This window comes from Lissotriton vulgaris, chromosome 2_2, assembly GCF_964263255.1.
Source record: "Lissotriton vulgaris chromosome 2_2, aLisVul1.2, whole genome shotgun sequence".
NCBI lineage: Eukaryota > Metazoa > Chordata > Amphibia > Caudata > Salamandridae > Lissotriton > Lissotriton vulgaris.
Window position 1 is genome coordinate 195,093,045 of NC_141688.1, and position 12,897 is coordinate 195,105,941.

The 12,897-nt window shown below is 44.5% G+C and overlaps 1 protein-coding gene across 1 annotated transcript in view; it reads left to right on the top strand.

The window, feature by feature from the left end:
• TPCN2 (two pore segment channel 2) overlaps window positions 1-12,897 on the top strand; it is a 236,195-nt gene that overhangs the window by 199,141 nt on the left and 24,157 nt on the right. Inside the window, exon 19 of the mRNA XM_086959528.1 lies at window positions 6,621-6,692. Within this exon, the coding sequence (XP_086815654.1) occupies window positions 6,621-6,692 (72 nt within the window). The remainder of the gene's footprint in view (window positions 1-6,620; window positions 6,693-12,897) is intronic.

Consider the following 12,897-nt stretch of genomic DNA (forward strand, 5'->3'; position numbering starts at 1 on the left):
CCAGACGCTGGCCTAGACTTTGGTTCTTTTTATATGCAATTCCCGGATCGCGTCATCAACGAGAATGCATGACGCTGACCTCCATATGGTTGCTCCAATTCAACGCCGGCTTCAATGCGGAAGCTCAGAGCGATAGAAGCGTTGCAGACTGCCAGATGCCTCCCCTCGCTCCTCTAATCAAAGGTAGGAGACAGCATCGACCGTGACACTCTCACATGCTGCTCCCGAAAAACGCAAGCGCACATGAGACTAACACAATTCCCCTTCTTTTTGAATAGATTGAAAAAATCCCTCCCGCATCAACAGAAGAGTAAATCCACGCGCGCCGAGGGACGCCCCCTCAAGGTAGATGCCTTTTTGGTACACACACTTTAGAAATAAGAGAGACTATCTCTTCTAAATAACTCTAATTTCTTTAATAAATAGGGAGCGGAAGCCAGAGAGAGCAGATAAAGATCAGAGAATAGACAATCTAAACGGACAGAGGACATTTCTTAAAGAGCAGCGGCATTAAAAAGCAGGTAAAAAATATGGTTTAATGCACCGCTAATTAAATAGGGTGATCACCAACCAACCCTGAACTTTCTAATAGCTACAAATATCCCCACAGGGTTCCCAAAAACAGTAACAAACACAAGAAGGCTGTTGAACCTGTATGAACCCGGCCACAACGCTACAGGTACAGATTTCTTCACAGGCAGAGGTGTAGTGATTTGTTTAAAAATGGGTGGGAACAACAGAACTAAGGTGTTCTCTTCTTCCTTTTTTGCACAGAACAAAAGATACTGAAGTGACAAGGCCCTGACGAGATCCCGTTTATTTAATTAGCGGGTTCGAAACGCGTCGGCATCTAGAAGGCCACGAATTAGGATTAATTGCAACTTGGACTCATTTATTCGTATCCATTTGGCCCTCTTTCGAAACTTGTTTGTCCTTCAATGACTGTACAGAATATACTAACAAGTATCTTTTTTTGATATCGGCATTCTAAAAATTGATGTTGCCGTCAGATGATAATAATGTGCATATATGTTTCATGTTTGTTCAAATTTGATGTTTTGGATTTAATGTGTTGGTAATTATTGATTTGTATATCTGTCATTTAATGTTTCATGTTGCGTGTCTTTTTCAAACATGCTATAAATTGAACTTTTGTACTTGATATTGAAAAGCAAAGGGTGAAACTAAAATAAACCCACATATTCAGAAGTAGTCCTGATTTATGTGCTTAAAATCAATAAGCAGAAAACAAGTGTGTGGAGAGCAATTTGTATATTTACAATTTATCAAAGGGTCCAGCCCCCCTCACGTCCCGGGACCTAACTCCTTAAACGTTACCGTCTCTCTATAAGTGGCATTTTCACACCTGCAAATTAAAAAATATTACTAATTAAAGATGTCTTTTTAAATGGTGAGTCCAGAGGCCCTTAACTCCAACTTTCTAGCCACTCCTAATTGTAAGATACCCATGTTACATTGCTGCTCCAATGCTAAATTATGGGAGAAATAGCCCTTGCTGTAGTGAAAAATGAAATTATTTCACTACCAGGTCAGTTGGGAGAGGGTGTGGCCTAACTACTAAAGCAGTCGACCGGGATTCTGTGATAACCGGGTGTGCGTCTCGGCGAGGATGATCTACATCCTGTGATTCTGGGCAAATCACTTAATCTCCCCGCTCCTAACAAAAATCATTTGTCCTTCTGTAACTCAACTGGTGCTCATATAAAGCAATCTGTGACCTTCTGGTCGAGTTTGTGCTACATAACTCAAAAAAAAAAAACCCACAAAGAAACACAACAGTACCTATCCTTCCTTTTAAAATACGATGCACCCTGCCTATGGGTCTACCTTAGGCATACCTAAGGGGTTCAGGACATGTACTAAAATGGAAGGTTTGCGTCTGGCATGTGGGTGCACTTGCCAGGTCGAAATCAAAGTTTAAAACTGCACACAGAGAGTGCTGTGGCAATTCTGCGACATGTTTCCAACGCTGCTTATTTGGGTTTCACAATTAGTGCTGCAAGTCAACTAGTAATTTTTAGTTTACAGACCCTGGGAACATACATTTCACTGTACTAGGGACTTACTAGTAAATCAAATATACCAATCACTGAGAGACCAATTACCATTACATTTTCCACATGGAGCACTTGTACACAGCCAAACAGGATGTCAGAAGCAAAAAAGACAGGGGAAATCATGCCAAAAGTTGCCCAGTCTAACTCCGTCACTGGTCTTCACATCATCGCATACAGTTCTGATATGAAAGTAGTTGGCGTTCCCTACTTGATCTGCTCGTCCTGTACAGGGTAAAACCGTTCTCAGGCCATGCTGGATTTATTCAAGATAGCTGTACTACCATCTAGTCCACTCCCCATGGGTTTGCCTGTTACATTAGGTTTGGCAGTTTTGGCTGTCGTGATCTTGATGCTGTTGTCAAAAAAGCTGATGCTTACAATCCTGTGCCATGTGAGTGGTCACTGGCACTGCCCTTACATCCAACCTCTGCACAATCTCCTCATTTAAAATCACCAGAAATTAACAGCGAGACAAGTGTGCTTTGGGTCCTGGGGGATGCTCTGCTAGGGTTTAGCCATCAAAGATTTGCTTGGATGGAGGAGCTTTTTTAGATTTTCTGGCACTGAAAAAGCAGCAAAACAGACTGTCGGCACATAGGATGATTATCGCATCCCTCCTGACAATACTAGTGCTGGTCTTTTCCTGGAAATACAAAATGCTAGTGGCTTAAATACCTCCCCAGAAAGGAGACATTCGTACCCCTCGGAGCCTTCTTCGGAGGAAGTCTGCTCACGCACTGCGATGGCGCAAAAAGCATGAGTAGCATTGGCATCATCATTGCCTAATACTGAGTCAAACTCTAACAAACATCTTACACATCTCCTTGATTCAGTTTCAGAGCTGCATCTGCTCATAAACGTGCTGTAGCTGTGACCAATCACCCTTTCTCTGAAGGCCTTCCTCACTTCCATATTAGGATGCAGTATTCAGTTCTGCCGTACAGGACCACCACCCTTGAAATCAACAGACCGAGTAGTGTTGGTAGGGTCTTCAACCCTGTGTTGGGAATTAATGTCGAATTGAGGTAGAGCTTGGCAAAGGGTCCTCTTCTGTGTTGTGGCCCATCTCACAGCAGATACTCTGAGATGCCTCTCGCCAGAGGGCCACAAGTGGGTACTTCATCCCGAAGTGATAGAATTGATCTTTCCCAGATTTCCATGGATCTTTTTACCACGGCTCTCAAAAGGTAGTGTTTTCGGTTTGGTGACTTACAGCTCCCACAGAGCGGTTCCCTGAGGTAGTCTGCCTTTAGATTCACTAAGTCATGGAGTTTGTTCCATCCTTCCTGTCTATCCTGTTTCTGTCCAGACTCCTGCAGAAAGTGCAAGGGGGCCAGGAACAACTAATTAGTGCACTGACCTGTTGAAGCTTAGCACTTGGCCCGGTTTCCCTATCCCAGTCAGGGTGGTTACTTAATTTGTTCCAGTTCCCAAACACTGCAGCTGCATGCATGGAGATTGAGCGGTGTCAGAGGGCTTTTGATTACCTGCAGAAGTAGCTGATATTCATTTGGCTGCTCCCAAAATAAACTTCCTTTAAATCCGTTTATGCAGGTTGCAATTGCCGGAATATGTTGAAAGAGTACGAAGTCTGAACACTGGAGACTCTTTCTGTCCCTCCTTTGTAGTGTTTTGCAGTTTCTACAGTCTTTCGCCCAGCTTGGCCCTCTGCCATCAAGACCTTCTTTATTCTAGTTGGTATTTGCGTTTCTCTACCTGAAAATTACTTCACTGGTTTCTCATCACTCAATTCATTGTTCCACAGTAGGATTGGAATTTGTATGGCATCTCCATTCGAGTCGATGTACAATGCCTGGTACAAATATGCTCACAATTACTTTCTTGGTGGCGAGAGCTTACAACATAGTCCATGAACCCGTAGGCCCTTTCAGATGGGCTACCTTTAAGAGCATTCTGTTTTAAGTTGTGTCAGCATTTCACAAGGGCCAGTCTATCCCTCTTCCACCTTTCTTCCTGTACTCTCTTTACACCTTCAAGGAGGAGGACCCTCTGCCTAAACTAGATACCAGGTGCCTGGTTTGTTACATAAACTGCTCTTTGTGGGCTTCTCAGGCGCTTAGAACTGAAAAGAGGCAACAAAGTGCATTATCTCACATATATTACCTTTCAAATTAAGCTCTGCTGTGCCTTGGCCTTGACAACCCCATGAGAGCCACGTAAGTTTCCACTGCCCTCACTATTGGTGTCCCAGTGTCTGAAATTTGATGAGCGGCCACATGGTCATTCTCACATACTTTTGCTAAGCATTATTGCCTCATGGCTGAGGCTCGCGATGATATATACTTTGTCAGGCCTGTGGTTTTGTTGAGACTACTCAATGCGATACACCTGGAGGGCATTTCTTCAGACTCATTCATGAGGTGAGGAATCTGCAAGAAGATTTATTAATCTTTGGTGACCATATTTATGTGGGATAACTATCTTCGGCTCATTCCTCACCACCCTCCCTTGAATCAGTGCTATCATTAATAAGATTCCAAGTTATGCAATTTGTTATCTACAGTTATTGTCAATGTAACTTGTGGGATTTCAGTGCCTTTCGGCGCGCCTCTATAGGGTGCAAAAAAGTACCTGGAACCAACATAAATGTGCCAGTTAGCACCATATATACTCCAGTGTTGTCACGCCCTGGGCACACAAAACTACGGTAGAAGCTTTGCCACATGGCAGCAATGCAGGTCTGTTCCTAGGGAAAAAAAATTCTGGCTTCGATCTCGTCGCTGGAGGGGATTCATAAGGTGTGGAATGTACCAGAAGATCTAGTATCCATCTGAAAAAAAAAGTTAGTGAAGGTTAGTAACTTTTTCTTTAGTGATGCGTCAAACCTACTCCCTTGAAGCATTATTTAAGTAAAATTATTTGAATCATTTTATATTTAAATCTATTGCTTCACTGAGCCACGATTACATCAAAAGTAAGAAATAGAAAAAAAAATGCATAATTTTGATGCAACCGTGGCTCCCGTGCTGGTGCCGAGAATTGCTAAAAAAAATAACAGGTGCATACAATGTGAATTGCCGGGTGCGTAGTTGGGATAAGTGCAGGTGGTGTGTAAAGGGAAGGTAGTGCATATATATCAATCAGCAATCCGTGATGACAACCTATCCTGCCAGTTATCTGGCAAACACAAAAATGTGAAATCATAACCGAAAGATGCAGATATAAATTCTGTCATCAGTGTGACACAAACAAAAGGACAATGTTGACGTTTTAACCCCTAAGGGAACCAGCAGACTTAACGTCTTGGAAGTGGGATCTATATGAGTACCAAAGAGTGGGGAGATGGCACCTATGGATAATGGTATGCTATTAGTAAAGTGTGTCTCTTTAGGAATGTATCCAACAAACAATTTAATTAGGATATGATTTACCGGTGGCAGCGAGTAATCTACAGGCTGGGTGTGGGCCTAAAAGCTCCTACACGGGGGGGAGAAAGACATACAGAATCCGCTAGGGTCGGTGTTTAAACTAGTGGATTAGAGGAGTAAAAAACCTGGGCAAAAATTGGCCAGACACTTAATCCCGGTTATCACAAGTGTTCGTGGTGAGTGGGCTAAGGTTTCACAGTAACCTATGGTCAGAGGTAGCGGAGGTACACGTACCTCCGCAAAGGTTCAATAGTGAGCAAGGTGCATCGCAGGGGACATGGCATGATGAGGCACCTACTCTGCTTCACGTGCTCCTTGTGATCCTGGTGGGGATCTCCAGACCTACCTTCGGTAAGCGATGATCGCAGTGTTTTACTATCTGTCTGTTCCTCCTTTCTTCGCCTTTCTGTCTTGCTCCGAGTCAAAGTCTGATGATCAGATTGAAGTCGCAGTCTCCAAAAATGAGTGCCAGTGCCCATCACATGCAACCACCGGCACAAATTAAGCACTGGTTATCACACTACCAGGCATATTCATCCTGAGGGTTTTTGATATGTTTGTGGTTTCTAGCAGTATTTGTACCGGCTTAAAGGTTCTTTCTCATAAGGGAGTGCATTGAAAAAAGGATAATAACTGGAACAGTTTTGTATATCAATATATATTTTACAGTTTGTTTGCTGAATTTAGGGTTTGTTTGCCGATCAATAGATCTAAACATTTTTGTTAAAAAATGATTTAGCGCATGAGGTTTTAACAGTGGAGTCCTTAGTGTACGACAGGCGTCGGTCACCCATGTAAATGCATTTTCTGGTCTTACAGTAGCTGAAATAGATTTACATAATAAGTACCTGTCCTTTGTGGTGTTAAAGGTCATTCTGGACTAACCGCGCATTAAATGTAGACTTAAGTTCTCTAGTCAGACTCCTTCCATATCGCGACTCGGCATGATAAAGGGATACTCGTCCGATCTTTGCACTGCTGCTTTGCCTCTTAAATGGATACATTCTATGCTGCCATGTTCGGTATTATCAGTCTTTTTTCCTTCACTGACCGCAATATTTCAACCATACGGTTGTAAAATATAAAGACTGCATTACCGATCACTTGTCATTCCCAGATTTCTGCATTACCTCTATCTTGTGTTGTCTTTCAGATGATGGCCTTGGTGGCTGGGACTCTGGTGGATTTAATCAAGAATCTCCGCGCCTTTGCAGGGATCTTGGTGGTAAGTTTGCTTCCCTTTGTCACCCAGTAATTTGGCTTGCAAGTTCACCGTCTGGAGGACTGGTTCAGACTCATCACTGAGAAGATCACATTTGATTTTGTTTTGAAACGTTTTATAGAGCAAACCTGACCCTCACGGGTATCGGAGCGCTTTACAGTTGTTGGAGAGGATATAGTAATACGTTGAAACATGTAAAATAAAACAGAACAAGAGCAATGCAAGATACAGCACCTCCCCAGGAAGAGGGTGGTGATATTTCAATGTAATGAGCATAGATTAAATAAGACAATATCATAAGCGAATAGTAAAATTGGTGCCATTATCTAGAACAGTGCAATGTGCGGCAACACCTCAGCTGAGGGCGGCATCATCTACGTGTGAAGAGAATTTGAACAGGCGTGACAAAAACACCAAAACAGGGATCATCATATCATAATCGAAGACAGTACCGTATTGATCAGGCAGCATTCCCAAGAAGGGCGGCGTCGCTCAGTGTTGACACAGAGAATGTAACAGAGTAATAGTGGAAGAGGCTACCAGTAATCGTCAGGTGTGGTTGTAGAAGTACGTTGTACGATACGTCTGATTACAGATGGCTCATAGGGAATTACTTAATTAACGTTCATAATAACACATATAAGGTATGTTTGTGGAAGAGGTGTGGCGCAGCAGCCAGGGTGCCTGACTCCGGACTACGGGGTTCACGGATCGATCCCCGGTGCCAGCCCAGCACCATGTGACTCTGGGCAATAGCTTGCTTAATCTTCCTGAGGGCCCCCAGCGCCGGGACACCACTTCGGAGGTAGCTGCGCGCTTTACAAATACTGGTATCTCATTTATTTTACATATAAATATAGAGAACTGTGAATGCATATAATGCAATACTGCATGTTTCTGACATCGATAACTATGCAAAGGCTTTAAATACACTACAAAATAAAGCCCACCCTGCCGTCCACTCTAGATAAAGCTGCAGGCATGCCATCATGCCAACTCCATAATCTCGCCATTTTGAGCAGATCCACTGATGTACCCTCATCTTAAGCGAGGAAGCAGACGTAGCAGTCGTTTTTACGGTGAATCTTTTCAATAGACTCCATGAAGCGTTTCAACGATCTGGAAAGGATGCTCACATGAGAATTAATCAGAAAATTGTGTCCGTCTTACAGATTATTACACTGGGTGGACGGAGGAAATGTTACTTTCGTTTGACTAGTATTGCAGATTCCATAGTGAAGGAGGAAAAGTGTAAAAAATAAACTTATGGTTATAAAAACTATTCTCTTTTGTTTGTGTTATTCATCCAGGAAGGTTTCAAACACCTATCACGCAGCAGGGGGACCCTAAAACCTGTGCATTTACTTTAGAAGATACTTTATGAATTTACGTGACCCTGTGAAAGCTGTTTTTGCCTCCCCAAAATTGTGTCTGTTTATTTACTAGTTTTTGCACGAACCAAGAGTGTCAGTGCTTCACATAGAGGGGGACTTTCTAGAGCATGTTGGAGGTAGTAGGGGGGATGTATTTGGAATTTGGAATTTGGAAGGGTATTTGTAGAGCGCGGCGTTCGCTCCGGAAGGAGCATCATGGCGCTGTCAGTCCTTGAGCCAGATCGCAGAGTGAAAAGAGAGGGGGACTAGATGGCCGCCTTTGTCCAGTCATCGGGAAGATTGAAAATCCAGGTTTTGAGGAGCTTTCTGAAAGGCTTCTCAAGAGTCTGAAGTCTGAGATGTCTAGGCATGCTGTTCCAGGCCTTAATGGCTAAGGTGGTGAGGGTTTTTCCGCCTTTAGACTTCAGATTGTACTTGGTGGGGGTCATGAAGTTTTCATGAGAAGATCGTAGGGGGCGACTCGGATTATAATGAGGGAAACGTCTGGACAAATAGGAGGGGCCGGTTTTGTTGAATCCACGAAAGGCTATGGTGAGAATTTTGAAGAGTATTCTCTTGTGCAAGGGGAGCCAGTGCAGGGTTTTAAGGGCTGCGGAGATTGATGATTTGCGTGGAAGTTTTAAGACAAGGCGGGCAGCAGTGTGCAAAACACTTTGAAGTTTCAAGAGAGTAGACCTCTTAGTCCCTGCCAGAAGACCATTACAGTAGTCTACTCGAGAGAGTATGAGGGCTACCGCCACAGTCTTTCTGGAGTCTAGGGGGAGAAATTCAAAGAACTTTCTTAGGGACTTGATTATGCCGAAGCATCTTCCTGCTACAGTCGAGACGTGGAGGTCGAAAGAGAGGTCGGAATCGAAGAGGACCCCAAGGTTTCTGGCTGACGAGACCGTCTGAGGGGGGGCTGTGGAGTTGTCAGGCCACCATAAGGCAGGGCAGAAAGAGGCATTCTTTCCAATGGGGAGGATCTCGGTTTTATTTGAGTTGCAGCGTAGATGGTTGGCATCCATCCATTGAAAAACAGCTGTTAGGCAGTGTTTAAAATTGAGCTCTGCCTTGTTGGAATTGTCATCTAGGGGGATGATGAGCTGAGTATCGTCGGCATAGGAGGTAACGGTTATGCCGAACGATTCTATGAGGGTGAGAAGTGGAATGAGATAAATGTTGAAGAGAAGGGGACTTAGGATGGATCCCTGAGGGACTCCGGAGGATACCTTTTTCTCATTGGATTGGAAGGGGCCAAGGGTGACGGTTTGGTACCTATCACTGAGAAAAGATTTGATCCAGGATAAGGCTGAGTTGGTGATGCCGATATCCTTAAGTCTATTGATCAGGATGGAATGAGAGATAGTATCGAATGCCGCCGTGAGGTCGAGAAGGATCAGGATAGCCTTCTTCCTTTGGTCTTGAAGGATTTTAATAGTCTTGGTCAGCTCGATAAGGGCGGTCTCGGTAGAATGTTTGGGCCGAAAGCCGGACTGCTGGGGATGCAGTAGGTTATGCGAGTCTAGGAAGGACTTCAGCTCTTTATGGACTAACTGTTCTGTAATTTTACCCAAAGCGGGTAGCAGAGTGATGGGGCGGAGATTAGTCAAGTCAGTAGGGGGTTTGTTCGCTTTTTTCATGAGCGGCTTGACCACTCCTTTTTTCCAAGAAAGTGGAACAGCACCGGAGTTGAGGGAGAGGTTGATTATTTTATTGATAATGGGGTTGGTTTCATCGATGATAAGATGGAGGATCTTAGGGGGACAGGGATCGGAGGGGGAGCCCGATTTGCAGGAGAGGATCGCCTCTCTGGTCTGAGATAGTCACCGGGGTGAAGTTTTTGAGACTGTTAGCAGTCGCGCACGAATTGTCCGGGTCCGGAATTACATGTGCGGGAGGGGAGGGGGGGAAGTTTTTTTGAATGGAAGAGATTTTGTTCTCGAAATAGTCGGAGATCTTGTCACAGAGCTCCTGTGATGGAGGGATTTCAGGTTGGAGGGCTTTGGGGTTGGTGAAGGTTTTTACAATTGAGAAAAGTGTTTTTTGCTTTTGGCTGGCGTTTTTAATTGCGTTTACATAATACGTTCTTTTAGCTGTTTTGATGGAGGAGAGATAATTTTTCCTCTGTAGAATGTAATGACTACGGTCGTCGTTATCATAAGTTCTTCGCCATTTGCGCTCCGCTTTCCTGCAGAGTAGATGTGCGGCTGCTAGGTCAGGTGTGTACCAGGGGGCTTTGATTTTCGTATTTTTCGAAGTATTATTCAGTTTCTTAGGTGGACATAGTTTGTTGATTTCTTGTGAAAGCCAGCTGTTGATGGAAACAGCGTCACTATCGATGTTGCCGGAAAGGGAGGGGGTATTGGTGGGGGAGAATGGATGAAGGGTAAGATTTTTCTGAACAGTTTTCCAATTTGTGGAGGGGGCGTGGTGGAAAGTGTGTTTATTATTGGAAGGAGGGGAGTGGCTGGCGATGTGGAAAGGGATCAAGCAATGATCGGTCCAGATCTGAGGTAAAGGGGGCAGGATGGTGATGGACGGGAAATTGGAACATACCCCGTCTAAGGTGTGGCCAAGGGAGTGGGTAGGCAGCTTCACGTTTTGTGGTAAATTGAAAATTTCCAATGTCTGCAGGAAGCTTCTAGTATGAGAGTCGGTTGGGGTCTCGAGGTGCAGGTTGAAATCCCCCAGTAGGGTGAAATGTGGGTAGCGGAGTAGGAAGTGCCCAAGAGCGTCGTTCAGGGAGTCGAGGAATTTAGTAGCGTTGCCAGGAGGGCGGTAGATTAGGCCACCGGAGAGGGAGAGAGAATGACTGAGTTTGATGGAAAAGCCTAGTCCCTCTGCATCGGTGAGAGGGTCGAGGCAAAAAGTATGGCAATTAAAGGTGTTACTTAGTATGATTGCTACACCTCCTCCTCTACCTTTCTGTCTATCCTGTCTATGGAGGGAAAAGCCTAGAGGGAGGGCAATGGCAATGTCGGGGTTACTGTCATCAGTGAGCCAGGTCTCAGTGATCATGAGACAATCAAGGTCATGGTCAATGATAAGATCGTGAATGTCCTGGCTATGTTTGCACATTGATCTGGCGTTTATAAGGCCACCTGTAAAGAAATATTGCACGGACTGGGGTAAAAAGATTTATTTATTTATTTATTTTATTTTATTTAATGCGATTTTATATAGCGCAAACTTTACCTGAAGGTGTTGGAGCGCTCTACATAAGAACCAGTTGCAAAACGTAAGGACTTAGGATTACATGTGTTACATAAAAGATACACACAGAAAAAAATTGAAATGTACTAGATGTAAAGTCACACAGAGAAGAGACTGGTGATTACATAGGGAAGGGATATGAATGGATATACTCTGAGTCACATAGGAATGGTAGAGAGTACAAAGGTCTACTGCATATACTAATGAGTAGAGTTATCTCTATATACAGAAAAGCAGAGTTCCATTAAGTGGGGTCGGAGGGGGGATGCAGTCACAGCACCAAGGGAGGGACAGAGAAGGGCAGGAAAGTGAGACAAACGAGAGAGGGAAGCAGATAGTAATGAGTAAGACAGTGAGGAGTGTGTGAGAGGCAACAGGAGAGACAAAAGAAAGGTCGCTGGGACAGAGGGGGAGGTCAGAGATCACTAAAATGGCAGAGGAGAAAGGTAGAAGAAGAGTCATAAAAAGAAAATGGCGAGGAGCATAAAGGTCCAAGTCCGAAAGTCAAGGAAGAGGGCTGCCTTAGCCAGCACGTCCGGGGGGAGAAAGGCATTCCGCAGCAAAGTCACAGCCACATGGTCCATGAGGAGCTGGGGCAGAGGAGTTTAATCTGGAGATCAGGGGTCCAGGAAGAAAGACCCGATGCGCCAAGGCAGCTAATTGCAGAGCGGGAGGCAGCAAAGTCTAAAACAAAGTTTAAAGGGAAGGAGGAGGGGGCCTCTCACCAGAGCCCAGTTAAACACACTGTGGGTGGTGGCTTTGTGCGTGCGGGCTAAGCGGCAGCCAAAAGCAGGCTCTCGGTGTTCCAACAGACCCACAGTCTGCCCCTGAACCGACCCAGTGAGCCCCGTAGCTTCTCCATAGAAAATGGCACCCACCCGGGCGCTGAGCTGTTTGTGGTGGAGGAGAGAAGTTGTCTCTTGCATCCACTGCTGTCCCGCTTTGCCCGGTTCGTAGCCGGAGCTGAGAGCCTCCTCTGCTGATGCAGATTATGTATCTAGCCAGCTTTGGGAACCAATCTCGATTCAACAAGGATACGGAAGAGAATCACAAAATGTTTCTGAGAATTCTAGTAAGTTTCAGTAGTTTATGGTTAGTGCAATACTGCCCTCTATATAAATGTAATATTAAGCAAAGCATAGAGATGATGCAGTTCACACTTCAATGAAAACAAAGTTCTTAAATGGCCAGGACGAGGACTACCGCCTGACAAATGTTTCTAACCTGATGTTCACCCGACGTATATTTGGCAAGAGGAGTACAAACTGGAATCAAAAAGGTGGACTATAGAAGGTTTGATAATTTGGTATTTTACTTGAGACACTGTTTTTTTTAAGCTATGTACGCTGAAGACATCCTGGCTCCCGAATTGCCGAAAGCCCCTGTAAGCCACGAAGGCTACTCTTAACTCAACATAACCTTACTGGGAGTCGGTACAGCTCACCGGGAGCAGCATCTATTTGCAGCTAGAATTGCATCTTTGCATTCAAGCACCTTCAAGATGCGCTCGTTCAAAACATACGTGTCTATGGAGCATGTCGCACTAATTATATTATTGTAATTTAAGGGCTTTCAGTCAACGACGCGGATCATTAGTACAAGATGCTGAGCCTTTGGGA